The sequence below is a fragment of the Paralichthys olivaceus genome, chromosome 6 (genome assembly GCF_024713975.1).
Source record: "Paralichthys olivaceus isolate ysfri-2021 chromosome 6, ASM2471397v2, whole genome shotgun sequence".
Lineage (NCBI taxonomy): Eukaryota > Metazoa > Chordata > Actinopteri > Pleuronectiformes > Paralichthyidae > Paralichthys > Paralichthys olivaceus.
The window spans coordinates 22708504-22731962 of NC_091098.1; the positions used below are offsets into that span (position 1 = coordinate 22708504).

The 23459-nt window shown below is 42.6% G+C and overlaps 2 protein-coding genes and 1 long non-coding RNA gene across 3 annotated transcripts in view; 1 reads left to right on the plus strand and 2 right to left on the minus strand.

Moving 5' to 3' along the window:
• LOC109645645 (segment polarity protein dishevelled homolog DVL-1-like) overlaps positions 1–10663 on the minus strand; it is a 22672-nt gene extending 12009 nt beyond the window's left edge. Inside the window, exons 1-4 of the mRNA XM_069526144.1 lie at positions 10193–10663; positions 4827–4896; positions 3016–3137; positions 402–520 (exon numbers count right to left, since the gene is read on the minus strand). Coding sequence (XP_069382245.1) covers positions 402–520; positions 3016–3137; positions 4827–4896; positions 10193–10362 — 481 coding nt within the window. The 5' untranslated portion in view covers positions 10363–10663. The remainder of the gene's footprint in view (positions 1–401; positions 521–3015; positions 3138–4826; positions 4897–10192) is intronic.
• Positions 10649–16555, plus strand: LOC138410443 (uncharacterized). The gene is made up of 2 exons (XR_011243143.1): positions 10649–10909; positions 15938–16555. It is a non-coding gene; the product is annotated as an uncharacterized lncRNA (long non-coding RNA).
• On the minus strand, positions 11764–22101 carry LOC109635019 (matrix remodeling-associated protein 8-like). Its single transcript, XM_020095911.2, has 10 exons — positions 21948–22101; positions 18074–18100; positions 17673–17978; positions 17482–17583; positions 16930–17400; positions 13519–13677; positions 13309–13339; positions 13144–13223; positions 12983–13036; positions 11764–12883 (listed from the first exon to the last, which is right to left on the minus strand). Exons 1-10 carry the CDS (start codon positions 21973–21975, stop codon positions 12858–12860), a joined length of 1284 nt encoding a protein of 427 aa, XP_019951470.1. The 5' UTR covers positions 21976–22101; the 3' UTR covers positions 11764–12857.
• Positions 22102–23459: the final 1358 nt, after the last annotated feature.

Here is a 23459-nt window from a genome sequence, read left to right on the forward strand (position 1 = left end):
AAATCCCAACAATTTCTTCCATCCGTCCATGTAGAATGGATGGCAGGTGAAATAGAGTCTCCTCTGATGAGGGTATCATTATCGGACAAGTTGTGAGTGTGACGAACACGTGGAACAGCCTCTGACCATAAATTTGAGCCACACAGGAAACAACAGGACAATGATTGGGCAAGAAAGTGGATTCCAGAAGCTTTGACTAACAGACGAACTGATTCACCTCTTACTTCTTCTTTATTCTCAAGCTTTTGGAAATTCGGCAACTTTTTTTTTTTAGGGGTGAGTGATGTGTGCAGAGTCAGAAAAATGTGAGTTTGAGTAAGAGGCACCGAAATGTAATAACTTCGGGATGACAAGAAAATTGCATTTTAAGGATGCATCTGCTCCGCGCTGATAATACTCACGCTCAGTCTCTCTCGCTCTCCTCCGCGCGCGCTCCCTCTCTCGCTCTCTGCGGTGGCTCAGCAGAGACTCTGTGCCCGTCTCGGTGTCCAGGCCGTCTCGACTGCTGACCGCGTTGGCACTGCAACACACACACATCACAAAAGCGTCCCTCAGATTCATAATGAACAAAACACACACTTTCTGCCTCCCTCACAGAAAATCTTTCAGATTAATTAACACTAGTGAACATAATCCCCCAGCCACAATATACTTCTGTCCGTTATAATATCAGTTTGCCTGCCATTCAACCTTAGGGGAATATTGAACTCATATTATGACTGTTTCAAATTCAGTCCCTCTGGCCAAAACAGCACTTTCATTGTTCTGTGGTATGTGATGTGTTTTTCACTAAGTGTCATTAATGACCAGATACCCTGAGAGGGAGCCATTCTGCACAATACTTGCATTAATGAGACCTTTTGAAAGCCCAGATGGTGCCTGGAGCGTGATTGGGAGAGAGACAGACAGGGGAGAATGACAGATCGCATTAAAAAAGCCAGAAGTGGTAGATCAGGTGTGGACCGAGCAAAGAGGCCTGTGTACTTGGGGTCTGGGAGGAGTCTGAGTGGCTCTAGAGGGGCTGGAGGGCAGATTGTTATTCTGTCAGAGGGCTGGAGACGCTGTGGCCTCAGGCACCAGGGTTAAGGGACGTACACAGCCACCAGGCACCTAGGAAACCTGAAGCCGGTGAGAACTCTACTCAACCCTGTCAGTCTGTCACACACACTTAGACATGTGTGCAACATGTACTTTACACCTGCATAAATAATCAAACTCGCCTTCATGCCCACTCACGCTCACGTTTCAGAGCTCGTAGAGTATACGATCACGTGTTGTATTCATGAATAGAAATAAAACACAAAGTCGATCTTGCAGTGGCTTCATTTTCTCTGTCACACACCTCAGTGGCGATATGCGAGAGATCAATGCAAATTAAAAACTCAAAAGTCGACAGGATGCTGCGTCTGTTGTGTTCCCTCAGCGGGAATAAGTGCTCAATGAGGCATGCTTACACGCTTCGGCTGCAGAGTGCTAATGGGTGCACCTGGGCAGGACCTCACCAGCACAGATCACCGCATGTTTGCAAATATCACCAAAGATGCACAGTTTGGATGCATTTCTATCGGTAGTGATCGGGAGGCAGAGTGACGACTGATGTGGTGACAATCAGGCGGTCAGCGGCGGGCCTGCTGATCCGGGGGGGGTGGGGGTGGATTATCCAAGGCGCTTGGGCTGCAGCTGTGAACAAATGCCACCTCCTTTCAACCCCCTTCCCCACACACACACCCACCCAGCCCACTCCTCATTGCTGCCAATAGCCACCCCCTCCCTCTAGGGAAATGGAGATGGGCGCTTTTTAATGTACGTTAATCCGGATTACCAGGCTGCAGCACATCAGTTGTGTCCATTCGCAGAAACACCTATTCTGTGTGCTCATCAAATAGAGCCATTCACACGACAAACACATGAAATGCATGAATAAAGCACAAAGGGAAAATGAAGTGGTAATAATATTCTAGCTATTTACAGAGAGCGGTAAAAGGTGGGAGACTGGATTAATTTCAGGGGGAGAGGGCGTTCGCTGTGGGGAATTCCACGCTGCTTCTCTGAGAGAAAGGCCTCTGCCCGTCTGACTCAAAGAGAGAAACAGAAAGGGAGAGTAGGGAGGGAGGGGGCGGGCTGGGGGGATATGACGTGGGGGTAAAGGGGGCTGGCACACTTTCATTTCACTCCACAAGGGGGCGGTAATCCTGGTGAGAGCTGGCCCTGGGAACAATAAAACCATCAGGACGGCTGACAGGCCAAACAGCAGGGAGCGGCCCACAGAGGGCAAGAGTGAGCTGAGATGTCAAACAGTGGATAAAGAGATACACACAGACATGACAGATTGCTTGTTCTCAATATAGAGCCTCAGTCATATTGCTCTGGCGATGCATTGGCAACAACTCTCGCCCCCACTGCCCCCCAGTCCGTCCAGTTATATTTAGCTGGGGACGTCTCCTCAGCTGGTACGGCGATATTCTGTAATCTGCCAGGCTGAAGTTAAAGTTCGGGCTCAGGTAACCGGATTCAGGCTGTCAGGAGCATCTCGATTTCTGTGCTTTCAGGCCCCACTGTCTTTTTCAACCACATACGCCTTCATTAACCGAGTATGGATGAGTGCTCTGAGTGACTGGATACAAAGGGCCTCACTGAGTGCCAGTATTTGCCTGAAGATGTTTATGCTGCGATGGCTATTTCAAGAATCAGCGGCACTGGCGGCTCACGTTAACATAGATGAGAGGACTAATGTCGAGCTCCGCGGTTTGAGAGGAGGGGAGGGAGCTTATACATAAGAGGGAGAGCCATTCATGCATGTTTACACTCTCGAGCTGTAGCATATGTCATATTAACACACGGGCCACCTACACCTCCCATATGAGCCCCATGATGAGGAGCTCTGATAAGCAATCCTCACTGCAATTAGCACATATTGTACTCTGTGAAAAAAAAAATTGTGTGCTTGAATACATCTGCCTACATGCATGCGTGTGTAATTGTGCATGTATGATGAGCGGTAATCAGCCTACTCACTGGAACGAGGGGGGGCGGGAGTCTCCGATGCCTCCTGTTCTCTCAAGAGGAGGGGGCAGCTCTGGGTGGCTCTCCGTGCACTGAGACCCTCCATCAGAATGAGCACTCTCTGCCAGGACCAACTGAGGGAGAGACGGAAAGATTCATTACGGTTTCGGCTCGGACAGAAACACAAACAATAATAAATGCTTTGTTGAATGATACAGGCCCCATAGATCAAAAACAGCCTCAACACACTCTGCGATAAACACGGTGATGCTGCCACCACAGAGACACACACAGGAGGAGTATGTGCATGTGGAGCAGCGATGAAATGAGATGCTGAAGAGCGGCCTGGAGATGACTGGTGGCGACGCATAAACAACTTGAGAAACACAGCGAGGGAACGGAAACTTAAAAGACCTCGCTGCTTTTACCCAGTTGAGTGTCAGTACAAAGGATGATGCAAAATGACCCATAGATTCAGCTACTCTGCTTTCATCTGAACCGGAATAATGAAAGTTAAAGCAGGCAGCCGTGGAGAGACTAACAACTGTATGGGATATGATTATTCTAATGTGAGCTCAGGTGTCATTAGTTTCTTGAGTGAACTCTGTTCCTGACTTTACTTTTTCTATTAGTATTTCTGCAGTTTCTTCACTGTCTGGTTTTCTGAATGAAAAACATCAACAATGAGTAAATCTCACTCTAGTCCTTGCTTCACCTGATTTATAGAAAATTGCAATAATAATTATTATAATAATAATAATGTGGTAATATGTATAGAACATTTCATACAAGAAATGCAGCTCAAAGTGCGTCACATGCAATATAGATAAAAAATAAAACATAATTCAGTAACCAGTAATTATCTACATGAACATAGATGGATCCAAAGTCAAGTAAAAGCATGATATAATTCTAAATCACTCAGCAACAAGCTCATATCTGCAGCCGAACATAAAATATTTAAAAAAAAGGAAATCAACAGTGTCGTTTTGAAGAATATTCCTGCTAAATGTGAATCACAAGTTAATATTGGTGAGCCCTGTCATTAGGTTGTAACTATAATGCTTAGAGATACTGAGGAAGATGGTGTAGCCACCACCGTGAGGCTGATTCTGACCTATGACCTCCCTGTGGACGAAAGAAAGGTAAAGAACACGAAAGGCTTTCTATTAGAGCCAGTGTGAGATTTATCCGTTTTGAGCTACGAACGCAGAGCAGCATGGTGGACTCCATGGGAGATGAACTGTCCTGATGCAAATATAAGTGATGAATATTATAGTCCGTCAGTAAATTCCCTTAAATTCTTGATACAGTTCCTTTAAATGAACCGCCAGTTAAATTGGATTATACTTTGCTCTTAATCTTCCATCAATATTTACAGTAGCACCAAAGCTTTTGTGCAGTGGGATAGATTTATGATTAAGATGTAAATTCTCCTCTAACGTGACAGATTGATTTGTGATACTTAATCGTCCCTGCAGGAAATCTCTTTATCTTCTATAAATACAAAAAGTCAATAGAGTAACCTCTATCAGTAAGGGTACACTAGATATATATAGGTATGATTCCTTGTTTTATTATTGAACTCGGTCAACTGTGATTGTATTTCGTAACTGTGGCTAATTTTACAATAGAGATGGAAGCACTTATACTTTTATATCTGAGCTGAACAGTGAGCTGAAGGTGAAGAGTGTCTAAAAAGCTCTGTGGAGGCGTTACATGGCTACATTTACATGGACCATGAGTGCCACACATGTCTTTGGTTAGGTGCTGAGGCTGCTGGGAGAGTGGGGCCGCACGGGCACACCATCAATCTCACTTACCCAGGACACTACTCTCCCGTTGAAGCAGGGCAGCTTGGCGTTGTCATCGGAAATCTCTTCTTTGACCACCCTGGGGAAGAGGCAGACAGATACGGTTAGGTTTAACTGACTGGGAGAAGGACACAGAGTCAGCCGAACGACGCAAACCCAGTGCAGCCTCGAGACACTTCACTCTCCTGCATCGCTGACAAACACTGAGAGGTGTTCTGGCTTTCTCCACATGGCTCTCAAACACATTAAACTCAATGAGCAGCAGCGACGTCTATTTCAGTGATTTATGAACATCGTCTGTGCAGTTACACTAAAAACAATAATGAGATAAGAGCTGGCTGCTCAACCTGGCAAGGACAAGACCATAAAACTGTAATGATTGATTCTGACAGCAGAGGTGTTTCACAATGATCCACTGTATACGATAGATAGAGAGATAGATCGATCGATAGATAGATAGATAGATAGAAAGATAGATAGATAGATAGATAGACAGACAGACAGACAGACAAAAAAATAGACAGACAGACAGACAAAAAAATAGATAGACAGATAGACAGACAGACAGACAGACAGATAGACAGATGGAAAGACAGACAGACAGACAGATAGAACTGTGACAGGGTGTCACGGCTCAGTAGTGTATTAATAGAGTGATCTGGTGTGTCAGCCTCCCTCCATGTGTTCGTCTTTGGCTGTAAATTCTCTACAAAAATACCTCACAGTTACCCTTTGACCTGCTGGGACACAGTTCAGATCACCTGCCGTGCTCCAGGCTGACGCTCCGGTAGCACATGAACACATGAAAACCTCACACACCGACACGGCAGCCTAACACACACATATATATATATTCACCAGTTTCCATTTATACTCCCTGTGCGTCTTTACGTGTCGTTTGTTTTTTTGTTTATTTTCAAAGAATTTTCCCCAAAAATTACATATCCGAGCATTTCTGAAACTGTGTGGACATCTCATATTAGCTTCTCGGCTTTTCAAAACGGTACAAGAAAAGGGAAAGACTCTAGGAGAGCAGGACAGCGTAAGAAGATTTCATGCAAGGGGTGTCTCTTTTTCCACCTCTTGTTTGCCAGAACTTCCCTGCGACTGACATGATTAGCCAAGCTGTGTTGTGTGTGTTTGTGTGTGTTGCTGCTGCTGTGGGAGCAGTGTTGCAGGGAGTGGTGGACAGAGATAACGCAGCCTTGTAGCTGGAACTGACGACCACAGAAGTCTGCGGCTGTGGCCCGCTCCACCTCGGGGAGGAAGAGGGAGGGAGGTAAAGCCTGAATCTGCTGGCTGCTTGTTAGGTAGGAAGTGTTTGCATCCTCTCTTTCAAGCAAGACCAGCTGTAAGGTGACTTGTGAGGATGTGGGAGTGGCCCGTGCGAATGAAATTTCAGCAACGCTCCCTTTTCCTAAAGCTTGACAAGGACAACCAGTTCCTCACACGATTAGCCAACGTATTTTTTACAATGTCTGAATGTACCAGTGTGCAAAATAAATCTGTTAAACACTTATCCATCTGTTGAGAGGGCTGGAAACTAAAGGAACTGAAAGACAATTCCAGTTATAACAGATGACGTCTTCAATGTGCCGTGAAATACCCCTGACCTGCATTCTTTTCAGCTTCCATCTGATATCACACACACACACACACACACACACACACACACACACACACACACACACACACACACACACGCACATACAGAAATGATTGCTATATAAGATGTTATTATCATTATTGTGAAACCATTTAAAACCACTGGTGTAATTATTATGTTACAGGATAATCTTGCAAGATCGTCCTTCCAAAGAGCAATGAACTTAATTCTAAAGTAAAAACTCAGACTGACATTTGAATGAGAATCGATCATGTAAATATTAAACCTCAGGATATATGTTACAATTTCAATAAACTGGAGGCGATGGTTATGATTTAAATGAGCTCTTAGCTTTGTGTTGTATGAGGATTTTCAGTGTGTGTCTGCTCGTGTCTGTCGCTCTTCGCACACACAATCACAGGATGATGTCAGATCATGAATCATCGTTCCGATCTGAAGTCGCACCTCAGAGTTATGGTTGCGTGGTCTCACTCTGGACCTCTGGTCTGGTGCGGGCTTCTGTCACAGATTTGACTTCTGAGAGCTGACAGCTTTAATAGCTCTTAATCGATTTCACAGGATAATGACACAAGGTTTACCCCGGTGATCACTGAATATTCCAATGCCGGGGATATTTGTGTAGCTGGGGAAGATTAGACGTGTTTGTTTATGCTGTGGGAGACAGGGGAGGGCTGGGTAGTTACAGCCTAAACTAGAAACCAGACGCATGAGAAGAGCGTCCGCCAACACCGGCCAACAGTCCAAGGACTCTGCTGGGACTGATGCTAATGATACTATAAACAGGGAAGCAAAATATTTGCAGTCAAATAAGATTGTGAATAGATTTGTGACACAGAGTCTGACTCAGTAAACACAATGGTACATTAAATATTGAACCCACGAGGTTTAGGCTTTACCACAACAACAGATGTTCTAGTTGTTTTCCATCATAACGTCACAATAAGACACTAAAAGACGGATATTACATTGTCAGTATAACAGAAAGCGCTTTTTTTGTTAATGCTATGACGCCTGAGTGCAGCATAACCTTCTAATGTCATAATCTTCAAACGGCAAAAACAAGGTGTTTTAAGGCATTTGTGCAAAAAAAAAGCTGCACATTTGTTTGTGTCCCCCGACTACAGGGGCTTCAGCATCACTTCCTTAGCAGAGGAAAAAAATCCCCCTATACCAGCCCCCTGTTTTCTGAGGTACAAACAAGACTGTTTCTTTCAGAGCTTGAGTTTGGCTGCTTCCTCAGCTCCTCAGTGCCTCTGTGACTTGCATTATAGTGAGGTCTCAAACCCACTCACCACCAGTGGCAATGACAAAATAAAAAAAACACCACATCATCACCTTATAGAGTCTGGATAAAAAAAAAGGGTGCCTTCAAAACAACCCAGCATCAATTAACTTCCTGTCTAATGAATATGACTAGAAAAACAACCGAGGTATGACATGTACATAAAGAAACGTCGTTTTAATTTGCCGGGGAGAAGCCAGAGCCCCTGGTTACATAGGTTCCAAAAGGAGCTGAAATGGCACGTTCACTGCAGGCGGCTGAGGCGTTTTGGGGGCAAGCCTTTTACCAGTTTCATGAGGCCATTGCTTAAAGGCCCGATATGGCCGGCACAAATGTAGTTCAGCAATCTCATAAGAAAATGGCTGTTTTTTTCCAGCACAGCAGGGGGTCTACTACAGAGGACCTTGCACTGACTGCTCATTTACATTTCAAACACTGTCTATAACTGCAAGGGATTTGATGTTTTCCCTCTCTGCTCAGCAGTCTTATTCCTCCCCAGCTAATTCTCCAGCAGCCATACTGTCTGTGTGTATGCAGTACAGCCAGCACGGCTACCACAAAGCGTTGCTATCCTCCGTGCCTTTGACTGAGTTTGCTTCCATACTGTGCCAGTGCCATACGGCGCTCGCAGAGCCTGAATATTCAACCTTAACTCAAAGGCCCGAATGCTCACGAATACGCTTTATAAACTGTGCATAACAGCCCTGTGTGGACAAAACTGTCCTTTGACAATGTCCAATTCGCAGAAGAACTAAACATGCTTTGTTGATGCACATGCAGGAGCCAGTCGGCCTCCTGTAGCCGTGTGTTCAGCAACATGGAGCGCGTTCTTATGTGGTGAGAGCAAACATGCCTTGTTTGTTTCCATAATCTGCCTGTCGATCACCTGAGGCCCCACGAGCAGCCCGGCCTGCAGCGAATGAGAGGCAGGAAGTCGGGGCTGGGGACAAAGCGGCGCACCGAGCCCAGCCTGCCACCAGGAAGAGCCGGCTTCCCTCACAAGGTCAGGCTGCAGTGGAAATGTGTGACGCTCGGTCCTATAGACACTGCCTGGCCCTGCATTTCCTCCAATCGTGTTTTGCGATTACAGTGCTAGATACTAATGTGTGTGGGCTCATGTATGACTGTTCAGACTGGAATGAGAAACAAGGCGCTGACACAAATACGCCATTCCCAGCAGAGGCCTGATACAAGTGGATCTCACTGACCGAAGGAGCCAGAGAGCTTTGTAGACCTGAAAATCTGGATGGGATGAAAAAACGAGAGGACAAGGAAGGAACAAAAGAAAAGAAGCGAGGAAAAAAAAAGGGAGGAAATATGTCTATTATTTTGAATTTGCATTATTCTTAATGTGAATTTCTGGGGTTGAATTCTCCATTAAAATTATACTTTTAGTTTTATTGCATCATTTATTAATGAAACGACAAGTTGTGCGGCATTAAATTTTCTTTTCTGGTTCCATAACAGCATAATCAGTAGTAAAATGATGCCCTTAGGTTTAAATAATTTGCTTTAGTTCTCTCCCTCATGACTACCATTGATTACAATATTGTATATTTTCTGTCCTCACTGCCTGTCTCTTCAACATGCTTTATCTGCAATCAAGTCTTTTTGAAAACTTCAGTCGCAGCTAATTGTGCGAAAACCTTGAAAACCCAAGGTCATGAGGATGTGCTTCAGTTTCTCATCTGATCTCCGGACATTTACTTCTCCACCTCTGGGGCAATTACTGCAAATGCAAACACCACTAATATAATTGCACCTCTAATAGTCCCAATCACTGACTTGTGGTTGCTGTACTCTCCTGGGATTCACCTGCAGTCCATCATGTGGGAGTTCGTAAGCATGCATGAAGAAATAAAACTCCCCCCAAGCTATCAAAAAGAAAACTAAATCATTTTTTAAATAGTTATTTCATGGTGAAAATCCCATGTTGCAATAAGCAGGCACAGGAGGAGAGGAGGAGGGGGGGACCAAAACAAAACAACATGAAATCTGAGAACTTGAACATGTGGATTCTTTGTCAGCATCGCTCTGACATTTATTAATATGTATTGACATGATTATGGGTTAACACGGTGTCTGTGTGGAGCAGGGGTCTGGCTCTGCGTAATGCATGCGGGGCTGCGTCATTAGGGCTCTGGACAGATCCGGTATCACTTCAAACAGTGTGTGTGTGTGTGTGTGTGTGTGTGTGTGTGTGTGTGTGTGTGTGTGTCTGTGAGTGTGAGTGTGAGTGTGTGCCTGTAATAATGAGCAGGTGCCAGGAGCATGGAGGCAGACATGGCACTGTAGTTTGCACACATGTACAGATGTTGCAGCCTGCATCGTGTTGTTGCCTGTGACACGGCCTGGAACCAGCTGTTTAAACATGCACTGCTATCAAATCATATGGTAATGACAGGGTAATAATACAATTATTAATAATAATAATAATTATTATTATTATTATGAGCGAGCACTTACCCAAAATCCTGGTCCATGGATTTGAAGAAGAATTTGTAGCTGTTGACGGGTCTGTTGTTGAGGACATTTTTAAAATCCGCTAAGGTGACTTTCTCCGGAGACACGGACAGTTTGACCAGATACGGAGTCTCCTCCTCGTCTATATGATAAATGATTTTAGTTTCCGCCATGAGCGTGAGGGGAGGACGGTCATTGACGCTGGGGAAGGACCGAGGCGGAGGCGCAGTGGTCGGGCCCGCTGTGCGTCAGCGGAGGAACAACACGGCCGCTTCCCTGCTAACACACAAAGCCGTGGAGCCCGCGGTGGAAAATGAAGCTCCGCGTCTCTGGCGAACAGGATCCGGACATAACGAGGGGAGAGCCCGTGCTGCTGCTGCGCCGTATGTCGGTACGGTGGCTGTGTCGGTACTAAAACAGGAAGGGACCGTCCTTGCATTGGGAATATCGCTCTCGATTATTTTTTTTTTTCCACGATGGGCGAGACAGTGCTGTCATCTAGTGGAGAGTCCGGGCTGTGCGCGGGCCTGTGCGGCCACAACAACACGCTCGCACACGGGTCACACTGATGTTCGTTCACACGTGGAGCAAAGAGCAGGTGGAGTCCGAACATCATCACACAGGAAAACATGAGTCAAACATCTGGAGCTCCATTCAGTTCAGTGGAATTCATTATTTCATCCATTACTCTCCTGATTGACTTCACATAGCGTATACAAGGTAGGTGTTTCTTAAAGGTTCGGTGTGTAGAATTTAGTGACATCTAGTGGTGAAGTGTCATGTTGCAGCTGAACACCCCTCACCTCACCCTCCCCCCTCCAAACACAAGGGAGAGAACCTGTGGAAACCTTCAGTTGTCATAAAAACGCAAAAGGTGTTTGTTTTGTCCAGGGTGGACGAGTCTAGAACGGGCCCTTTACATTTACATGTGGAGCCACGTCCTCTCTACGCCAAACATCTTTTGAGTTTTTATGACAACTGAAGGTTTCCACAAGTTCTCTGTTATGTTTGGACGGGGGTGGGGAGGTGAGGGGTGTTCAGCTGCAACATGCAACTCCACTACAAGATATCACTACATTTTACACACCGGACCTTTAGGTTAAACAATTTAAAATAAGTTTTAATCATGTAAAATAACCATATATAGATACATTTGCAGCCCTATTATTAGGTGTATATACAGCTAATATACAGTATTAACACACACACACACACACAAATATGCAGCAGCAATGAGAGATTTGGAGAAAACCAGTGTACAGCAGAAACTAAGCTGATGATTATATCAACTAATGTGGTTTCTGCTGCAAAAAGGCTTACGTATTATTTTGTCTAAAATTACCAATGTGAATAATACTAAGTAGAGAATAATCCATCATGTGATTTATTGCCTCATCATTACTGAAATGTGATCGATCACACCAGGTCTACTAATGTGCGGCATAGTTAGAATGTTGAACGTTAGTATCACTGTTCCCTATTAATCCAAAAACCAAACATGTTGGCTACTTTCTGTGGGGCTCCGCCTTAACAACTGGAACAAATAGTGATTCATGAGTCTGTGACGACTGTGGTGAATATTTTATAGAAGTGTTTTATTAGAAGAAACCAACAATAGATTGTGTGCAAGTGAGTAAGACAGAGAGCAAGAGGCAGAGAGTGATTTCAAAAGGGGGGTTGGGACTTTGTGATTATTACTGAGATGGTAGACACACTTCTTCCTGCAGTGAACCTCACAGAGCAGTGAGGCTTTGTATCAACCTGTATCATTAACCAGCAGTTTTAATCGTGAAAATTCAGTGTTTTAAAAACCAGGATACGTTGTACATGCCCGATGCAAACAAGTAGCCTACTGCACAGCCCGTTGGAAACCAAATACATGGTTAAAACATTCTTCTTTGTCCTGAGTTTCGAGTTAAGACTGAGCCTTTAGTCCCCTGTCCTACTATTTCATAATTTGACACCTGATAATTTAAATGTATTCAAAGGGACTATATGATCATCCGGGTCTCACGATCTGCGTTTCTAAAAATACATAACATTGAGAGAAAAGGGGAAATTTAGTCACTTTGTCATCATCGCAGGGTTTAAGAGGGAAGAAAAAAACCAGTACCATGACATGTGAAAAATTTCTTACCATCTGTAGATAGAGATGAGTTCAACTTGTTTCCAAACACTGTCTACAGAGATACAGTAAATTAACATTTGAATAAAACCATTTACAAATTAAAGTACAGCAGAATTTGTGAAAAAAATGGGAATATTTAACAATTAAGAGGAGCTGTGAGGCTGCAGCTCTGTGGGCATGCACAGTACATATAAGACATACTTTAATAAACAGCATGCACTTTAATTAAAAAAAAAATGATGATAGAAAATATCTAATATTCACGATCAATCGACCAATGAATGCAAAGAGTAAGGATTAAATAAATGTTTAACCTTATTAGTACAGCTGGTGAAAATGCAAGTTGCATATTAAAAAAATACACAAACAATGATGTTGCCTTTTAGTGAAAAAGCTTAGTGTGCTAGAGTTACAGCAGAGGGAGCATTCCTCCTGTCCTCTCTTGGGTTTCCTCCTTTTTTCCCTCTTCTCTCCATGATCCTTTACTCTTCCGGTGTTTGCCCTGGTCCTGCCAGCAGCAGCAGCTCAGAAATATCCCACTCACTTCCACAGCTTCCCATCGAGGTCTGAACGGCAGAGTGGGAGAGGAACATCTTATCAATAAAACATATTCAATTACACTGTAGCTCTACGAATGTTTATTTAACTGTAGAACGTGGGCTCACCCTTGTTGCAGTCTTTGGTCATATCTCTCTCTTTCAGTAGGTTGTTTTTGTAGTCTGTGGGTTGTTGCAGACAAAATTATGAGGAAGTAAAACTCACTTTTTTTTTGGTTGAGGTAGGTTATGTGTGTTTATTGCATCTCTGTGGATGAGGTTCACTGTACCTGAAATCACTGGTTCTTGGCTGCAGGGCCTCAGCTCTGTGCACTCTAATGACATATCACCCTCGATGATCACGTCCCCCCTGCAGGAAATGAATGTTTTGCTTAAAAAGTGGATATGATTTCAAGGATATGTGGAATATAATTTATGATTTAGTCATGTCTTACCGCTCAGATCTTCGCAGCTCATATTGCAGCCCTTAAATCAAAATAAAACACACAATATAAAAATAAAAATTAAATGTAATAGTCTACACTAGTAGACATAATGAAATTATAAAGGAAGTTGTCAGATACAAGCCAAGAACTCAGAAAAGACTTCAACACGCACATGCACCCACAAACACACACACACACACACACACACACACACAATACCTCTCTTTTTGCGTCGTCTTGTCAACACAATGACGGCGACAACGACGAACGCCAGCAGTAGGAACGTTGCCAGGAAATATCCCAAATGCTGCACAAAATAACCTCGATGCTCAGGGAGGATGACGTTCACCACACGTGGACCCTCCACCTCATCAGTCCCTGTAAAGACACCAATCAATACTTAATAGAGCAAGGTTCCATCAAACCAAATGACAATGGGATGTCTTGTATTATATTTCTGCTCTTATTTTCTATATAATGATGTATTTGATTTTAAGGGAGATTTAAGTTAATGGCGACAAACAAGAAGTTCAAATGCATTTCTATGACTACGAAGATTTTTATTCCCCCTGAGGCTCCTTCTTTTCTCATTAGAGCCCAAAAGCCAGACACAGAAGGAGGGAGAGCAGGAGTAAAATGTCAAAATGCTGTTCGGCGGTAATGACTTCCAGACCTGATGTCATGCAGCTGTTATGTTTTTTTCTCTTCTCAGGAAAAAAGAAAAAGAAAAAACAGGCAGACCAGAAAAGAGGGGGAGAAGTGTGAGGAGGGAGAGACACATTCTGTAATGTGGTTTGTCTGTGTGTCTGTATTAGTTTTCCATTTAGGCCTTTTTCCGTCCTCAACAAACACACGAGTCTGGTTTCTGCAGGCACGGAAAATAAATCGGTGACACCGTCAGTCAGCAGCGCTCAACAGTCGGCCGTCACACAGGAAAGTCGAGCTCTCACTGTCACCCAGTTTGTTTGTGTACACTTTGTGAGAGCTAACAATAAAAAAAAATAAGACAGTGCAGAAAATATATCTTTTTGGTTTTAGGAAGAATCTCTCCTGAACTGAGAAAATAAATTCTGACCCTTTTTAAATTTGTTTCAATTTAACAGACTTTAATGTGTTATTGAACCCAACATATGTTTTTGATTAATTTTAAATGACTGAAAACATCAACTTAAAAATATTTACACTAAACTTAAATTATACTCAATATATTGTTTATATACTTTATTAATTAATAATATTAATACAAATATTTATATATCTTGAATCAGTTAAATATATTTTGTGCAGCCACTAGACTTCAGTAATTTCAACATAAGATTTTTTCAGTGTCTGCTGATTAATGCTCAGGCTGTTGAGCTGATGAAACAGGATAAATATCTCAGAACAGTCATTGACGACAAGCCGAGCTTCAAGCTTTAAGTTAGTGCCATTTATAACAAAGCTCCTGTATTTTTATCGTAAGCTTAAAGGTTTTAATGTCTAATGCACTTTTATGATATGATATGTTATTCTTGATTTATCAAACCTCTTCTTAGTTTCTCTTTTATCTGCAGGTGCGGGTCACTTAATTCAGTTGCAAGGAATTATAAATAGTTGGCACGACCACAAATGACCCTCATCCCCAGCACAAGGTCAAGACTTTAAAGAAAACCTGACAGTCCTCAATGATTCCAGCCTCCAACACTGGAGAGTTTCTGTTGCTTCAGCCTGGTCGTAGATACAATCTGCCAAGACGAAGCACTAACAGCTTAAAAAAGTCACTTATCCCCGATGTAATCAGGCTTTTAAATGACTCACTGTGATATTTTTGTATTTTTTGATGTATGTATTGTCACTGTGTGGTCACTGCTGCCTGTTCAACTAACTGTCCCTCAGGCCTCTGGGATAATAAAGAGGCCAATGTCCACTATAAGCAGTGTGCAGTACGGAAACTATTTTGCATTCAGTGGATGTTTTGCTGCTGTTACAGTCTTTCAATGTCTAAATTCAAAAGCAGCAGAATCCCAGAAGTCAGATCACAGAAAAAAAAGAAGAAAAAGATCCAATCTTTTCTTCTTAAATATAGTTTTACTCTCTGGTCTCTCATGAAGCCGTTAAGTTGGACACCACTACAATCGAACACTACTGAGAGATTAATGAGGAGAACATCTTGGACTATGCTTTCAGAACCAGCCAATAATGACAAGAATTCTAAAAATAAAATAAAATGGTCTTTCTGACTTAATCACACACTTCCTCAGTGGGAGCTTGGTTGGTAGTTATTGGCTGTCATTGTTTAATGTCCATAATATGCATGAAACTGCAGAGGCACGTCCAAGGTCATCGTCCCTGGAGCTCAAATGTTACATCCAGAGCTGCGGACATGTCCCAGCAGTGGCTCATTTCCATTTTCCTGACAGATCTGTGTTAACGGCTTCTTCACATATGCTGCGCCGAGGTTAGGGCTGTCTCCCCCCCCCCCTGCAGGACGTGCATCATTTGCAAGTCAATGAACTTCAGGAGAGCATCTTCATTTTCAAAGATGAAGATTCCTGTTGAATTGCTGACAGCTCACTAAAAGCCCCCCTCGTGATTACAAAGAAATAATGATGCATTTGTGCGTTAACGCGGAACTCTCTCTTGATCTTTGTAATTTCAGATGATTGCTGGTGCCTGGGTAGAGATCAGTGGCATGTGAAGAAAAAGTGGATTCCTTGGCTGAGGTTTACTCGGAGGACGCAGGCAGGATGCCATCGATCCACGTGTGCACTTCTTCGCTACATACTTCACAGAGTTATTAAAACGGGCTGTCATTTCTTTTAAAGGGCAGGAGGAGGATCTATAGTCCAACACAAACCTTCATCCCCCTCCCCTCACTTTCATGCTCTTTCATGCCACAGCTGGTCCAGATGTTGAACAGATGTATCAGACTTCCTCTGACTGCTGGTAAACAGGAGGCTGATACACATCAGGGGAGAGACGGAGCAGAAACCGAGGGAAAAGACGGATAAACAAAACTGGAGATGCAGTGTAACCAGTCCGGACACGTGGTTGGGACTTTCTGGAAATTGGGTCAAACGGAGGAAGAAAACACATCCACGCCCTGAATTAAACTGGAGCCCACTCATCTGCCCGACGCGGTTAAAATGTCTCCAGCTGTAAATTAAACGGTTACAAAGGAAAATTAGCCCATTTCCATAGCAGCCAATTTACAGCTGTTTACTGTTGACGGCTTCTCAAGACAGAGCTGCAAATAAAACACATCTTTCTTTCTCTCTTTCTCTCGTTTGTTCTTTCTTTTTTTCTTTCTTCAATTTACAGCCATTTACTGTTGACGGCTTCTCAAGACAGAGCTGAAAATAAAACACATCTTTCTTTCTCTCTTCCTCTCTTTCTCTCTCATATCTTCTACATTCCTTCCTTCCTACCTCCTCCCTCTTCAACTCAAACACAAAAACAGACAGTACTGAAGAGAAACTGCCAAGAAGAGGAACTGATTCAACTGACCAACTATGCCTATAAATATATTTTTAAAAAAAACACAGGAGCAGGGTTCACAGAAACCATATGTGGGGAAAACCTTTACCATTACTAGCGTCTGGAAAAACAAAGTTCTGGTGGTGTCTCTGTTTTTGATTGTGAGTGGCTTACTTGGCACAGGTTCATAATTCTTGAAGATTCTGGGTGCTGTTGTGGAGGCGGGCGGCGGAGGTGGAGGTGGAGGTGCCACAGTGAGCCTGAAAATGCGTCTCTCATAAAGGCCGCAGTAGTGGTGGTGCAGGTGGCAGGAGTACAGGCCTTTGTCAACAGGCTTCAAGTCAGAGATGGACAAGGAGAAGTCGCCAAACGTGAAGGCGTCCTCCTCCACGCTCATCTTGTTCTGGGCAAAGAGCGGGCCATAATCCCGGCGCTCTCCAGAGGCGTAGAGGTCCACCAGGCGGTCGGCCCTGTCAGGACGCACTCCAGGCGCCTGGAAGTCCCAGTGAGCCACCTGCTGCTGGTCCTCCTGGAGACCCTCTCTCCACAGGGAGCGTCGGTTCACACAAGGCAAAACCACCGACTTGCCCAGTAAGACCACGAATACAGTTCTCTCTCCATCCCAGTAACGTTTCTCTTTGCGAACTGGAAACAGAGGAGTGTCAAACTGAAATATATGGTATTTGATACACGATGACAAGTGGAATAACATCAGTCTGGCCTCACCTGACTTAGTGACATTGAGCTGGATTTGAACGGATTGGTGAATCTGGCAGTAATGGTGGTGCAGATTACAAGTATAAACTCCTCGGTCGGTTGTGACCACATCTGAAAGAGAAAATATCCAAACAGTCATAAGATGAAACTGTTAAAGAAAGAGTGAAAAGTTCACGGTGCTCCTGGAAAATAAGCCTCACTGTCGATGACGAGGGAAAAGTTGCCGTCATTGAAAGCGGAGTCTGGGATGGAAACGCGTCCTTTGTTGAAACCATTGTAGACCCTTTGGCGGGCTCCAGGGGACATGTCCAGGATTCTCTCCACGGAGTACTCCGGGCTGCTTCGGACCAGGTCCCAGTGCACCACCCTCTGACGGTCCTTCAGTCTGTCCTGGGTCCACACCATGCGGGGGCTGTGGCAGGGCAGAACGGCCTTTGACCCCGCAGGGAAGGTGATGTTCTTAGTTTCCACCACCGCACCGAGTCTGCTGCTGCTCTGAGTCCATGCTGAAACAAATACATAACCACAAACCTCAGAACATCATGAAACATGTGGGTTACTATACATTCTGCTTTAATTAAGGTCGTGAAAAAAGTCTCACCTCCAGGCAGGAAGAGCACAGCAAGAACTGAAACAGACAAAAACATAAATGGTTAGAGATCCTGCCTCTCTTAATTCATGCAGCATGCTGTTGCTGTAATACACATGTTTTTCAATGATATAAGTCTCACAGATCACAGAGGAATATTTATAATCAAAACCAGCTAAAATGACTCAAGTGGCTTAGAGACTAAATTTGCAGCAGGATGAAGAGGCAGTGCAAGATTTCAGAGTTGGAGAAGACGTGGGTTCAGTCAGAGGACTGTTTACATTATCACAGGAAATCAGAAGAAGCAGGAACATGGTTTAAAGTAAAACGCTTTCAATCAAAATAACAACAAGACGAGAAAAAATACACACAGGGCCAAGAATATTCTATGGAAACATATTTTTCCTGTTTGTTTTCCTATTCTACAGATAGGAAATGTTCCTACAGAGCATTTGCTATTTCGAATGCATTTTTCCCACAGTGCTATTTGGTAGAATGTTTACCGAAGGGCCGGTGGAGACACTTTCAGCCAAAGCATACAGAGCCTCTATTCATGCAGACTTCTGCTGCTGGCTCGCTGCAGGGCCGTGATCCTGAGGGGATGAAGAACGGAGCTGCTATTCAGCTCACTTCACTCACACTATACAAGGTGTCAAAAGTCTAAAACATGACCAAACACCTGCGTATTTTTACTGCACTGGTGACGGTCACAGTGAACTACACAGGCTAGAGGTGCGGAGCCTTCAGTGCAGTGAAAATGTATGGATGTGTTCAGTATACTGAAAATATATCTTAAATGTCATAATGCCAAGATTAATCAATTCTTTTCAAAAACCCAAGTTATATCGTGTTTCACTCAGAGCACCAACATAACCATACATTTAAAAAGATGTAAGATAAGAACCAGATGAAAAACTAAACAAACAAATGAAATGCAGATAAAGTCTCTGCTAAAAGCTTGTCTCAGGAGGAGTTTTAACATAAGTTGCTGACTCTGCAAACTTCCCTCTGGCAGGTCGTTCCAATGCTCTGAGGCCTTGGCTTCAACTGTGCTGCACCCTCTGGTTGGAAGCCAGGCCTCTGGGACAGTTAAGAGACCAACGCCTGAGATGGATGATGATGTGGAGGATCGTTAACTGTCCACAGGCTCATGTGGTTCCATGTAAAAGGTAAGAGGTCAAAATCTGGTGATGAATGAGGCCTTGAAAAGCCTTGAAAGTGAGTCAACTTTAAGTCAACTTTACAACAGATGAGGAGCCAGTGTAAGCAAATCTGAAGTTATGTGGACAGAAGTTTTAAATCTGGAAATTAAAGAGTAATCTGCAATGAAACATCATATGAAGTTTGATTTGAACTCAAAGGGATGATAAATATTAAACAAGTGAAATGAAGAAAAGTACATTTACAGAAGTAAGAGCTACCTCAGCACATCTCCTTCATAAAGTTATGAAGTCATGTGTGGAATATTATTATTTGTGCAATAGTTCATGTATGTGTAAACAAAAGGTTTAGTGGACGGCGTGGTGCAACGAGCAGCTCAGTTATTTTTTTTAAAGCGTATTGACACCGATGGTCTAACTTCTAAAAGCAAGCTGCACAGAATCTATTTGATACAGGTTGAGAGACCATGCATCCAGATGTTTTACTCATCATGGTTGCACACGGTTTATTCACTTCACGTGAACACAAAGACATGTGCAGAAGGGTTTCCTTTCACCACATGTAAATAATAATGCTGTGATTTGTACAAACAGTAATTTCATAAGAATGCACCAGAATATAATAACCTTCAAAGATGAGAGAAATGATTTCAGCACACACACACACACACATTGGCATCAGACATGAGACCTCGAGCTGGAAAACTCTGGTGGGTTTTTCTATTGACGGGTATAAACTTTCCTGCAGAAGGTAAAACAAAGTTGCCCCCGACCCTGTGATTTACTCTCATCTCTGCTGCAGACACACACAGGCTGATGACTCACATTAAAGACTTAACAATGTGCTACTGAATCACCAGCCGTAATAACAGACATTTAACAAACGAGCTGCAAAATCACTGTTGTCGTTTGTGACCCTATGACCATGTGCAGAATCACTGCTGAGATAAAACAAAACAGGTTTACACAAGTGAGTCAAACACAAGGCATGAATTTACTCTGAGTGACTCCAGTGATTCATGGATGTTGTGAGGTGAGTAAAGTTTACTCAAAGTTGTGTGTCAGTCCAGTTGCAGACTCAGCTAAATATACAAAGATCCACTCAGAGGCCTGGACGCTGTTTTTTTTCACTGTGTAAAAATAAAAACTTTTGTCGATTGCAAAAAGTAGATTTACTCAAGTAGCATACTAAAGTGAAGTTTTTATATACTTGTACTTCAAATGCATATTTCCATTTTATTCCACTTCATTCTTATACTCCCCCTCATTTCACTATTACATTCATCTGACAGATATAATTATTATGTTAAGGTTTTATGTACAATAAAAACCTGATACCCTCATGCAATGCAATAAAATAGTACAGTAGAACGATTTAGATGTTGACCTCTAACAAATACGTATTGTTTACATTATTTACTTCATCATGGTCCACAACTGAGTTGTTGGCAGATTTAACAAAGACTGATTTTCTCTTTAAAATTAACTGTTTGAGGCCAAGTGAGATAAAATGATCTAATATTTTACAATAAAGCAAAGATTTAGCACAATTCCCAAAAAACTAAAGAAATCAATAAAGTGATGTTTATATGTAATAAATCTTCTTGTGCATGTTTTATTGTGTAAAAACTATAATTTTAAGAAAATTACAGCACTTTGGCCAACTCTAGTTTCAAATAAACTTTATTTGACTTGAGCTAATAATAATAAAAATGATAAAATTATTGTTTGAATCTTTTATGGAAAGGGTGCAATTCAAAGTATCTTGAAACATAATAACTGTTAAGAGAATTTAATTAAAAAATATTTGGTTAGGAAACTTTTATCAAACTACAATCTACTGAGCAAAGTGGGATCAAAACATTGGACGATTGTCAATTATTATGTCATTCCACCTAGAATGAATATATTGTAGATTAATGTTCATAACTGTATTTTCTTCAAACCAACTTTTACAATCTGTTCCCTGCCACGTTGTTAGAGGCTGTTAATGAAGACATAAACATGTTTGGGCGGTAAACCCCCTCCCCCTCCTCCTCCACGGCGTCCGGACTCAAAGCAGCCCACTCGTGGTGAAACACTCATTACTGACACATATAATGACTGGCTGCAGGATTGTGCTGACTCCTCTTCTCAGACCACAGTTAACCAGAAACACATTGGGCTCAAGTCATAAAACAAAATCCCACATGCACAATATACCAGCCTATACCAACAGGCTGCATGCAAGGATCCACTTCACTTGGTTTCTCCCAATTGCAAAAGAATAGGCCGATTATAAATAACGTTAGATAATGAAAATGTAAAAAGTGATTCATATAAATAGACAAAAATAATCGGAGAATGAGCAGCTTACCATCAACAGGTTTAAGAATAATACACTAATAGAATAGAATAATACACAAAGAGAACAATAGTCCTGTTGCAATTGTTACTAAAATTTAGTTGTGTATATTTAACTCCAAAAAAAGTCTGGAGTTTGGGTCAACTTTTTTTGCTTTCATTACAAGGACATTTTGAAGAAGCCGTCTGCCACAGAAAATCCAATTCAAAAGAATAAGTTTATATATTAAAGCTTCACACATCTGAGAGCTGAACAGCTTGAGGCTTTTGTTCCCGGCGGGTGATTCTAACCTGGATCCAATTATGGCACAAAGAAAGTTCCTCCAGAGTTATTTTTCTTTTCGGTTTCTCTCTTAAAAAAGAAAGACGAGTGAAGCACTTACTCTGAAGAAGAGTCATCTCGAGCTGCATCTTCTTCTCGGTGGAGGTGAAGGCCCGTCAGATGAGCTGTGAGCATCAACAGATAACACAGAGGAGAGCTTCAAGTTCACAGAGCAGCGGCTCAGCTGTGTTTTGTTGTAAATTCTGCAGAGTCTGGAGCCTCCACACGCTCCGCCCCCAGAGACACTGAAATCCAAAACCTCTGGTGCAGCACTCCTTTACATGAAGTGACAGAAAAATAAACTGCAAGGTTCTGTAACAAACTATAACACAGCCACAACAATAACATCACCACAATCATTCAAATGTGAACACGCTCACAAAGGATTGAGGTCTAATAAAACTAGACAAGTACCAAACAAAAGCTTACACATTTGGTTTCGTTCGTTATGCTGCTAAAACAGAACTACGATGTTATGATGGCTGGTTTCTTTAAATCCTCACAGGAGGGAGTATTCAGGCCATATTGAAGAAAGTTTGGACATTTCCAGAATAAAATTGAAAAGGAGAAAAGAGCCCCTTTATATTGAAACATTTTTTGCAGAGCTTGTTGGTTGTAGTCTTGTTTAGTTTCTAAGATTGTGTTTCAGAAAGTCATGAGATTTCAATGTTTGCCAGTAGCAATGAAACATTTCCAGCATGAGAGAGGCAGCAGCATATGTGTGAGTACAGAATTTGTACCTTATGTCAACAGCAACTGTGAAATGTGCTGTTATATGACATCATGTGGAAGATTACCCACCAACCTTCCTGTAACAATCCATTTTACTATACACCACAAAATGATTTCCTGACTTTTCAAGGCCTTAAAGTTTAGATTTTTGAAATTCCACTAATTTTCCAGGTTTTCCAGGAATGTGGGAACCATGTTTATAGAATGTGCATAACATCCCCAACAGCAGATAAATCACTTATAATAACAGGGCAATCTACTATTAGCCTGCTGAGCAGTTTTGAGACAAGCGTATTTACAGCCTGTTTGTGCAACAGTATGAAGGGAATCTGGCTCAGTGAGGTCAACACGTAGTCACTTCTTTGGCACAAGCCTTGACCAGTGGCTTGTGTTGATAGTTTGCTATGAGGCAGGCTACAGCATAAAGCTGGTTGATGCTGTCAGCTATTGACAGAGAGGAATAACAGTGTCAAATAGTTTGTTCTCTCAGATTCGCCTTGTTGCTCTCTCCACATGCCCCCTCAACCGTGCAGAGTCCTGAGTGACCAGCACTTTGTCATGAGACAGCTGTAACTGCTTACTTTGAAAACGTGGTCTGTAAACTTTGCAGGGGAAGAGGCCATCGATTCTGAATCCCTCGTCCACCATAACAGCCACGGCTTCTTTACAGAAGAGCAACGATGCCGGATCGCCTGAACAATTCTTTGTCACTGACAGAGCCAGAAAACATCGGACCTCTTATGTTTATCAATAAGCAGTTGCGTGTCAGAGAACTTGATAAACACATTTTGCATCGCAGATCTAAATTTCTCAGGAGAAAAAAATAAAATTAATAAGTAAA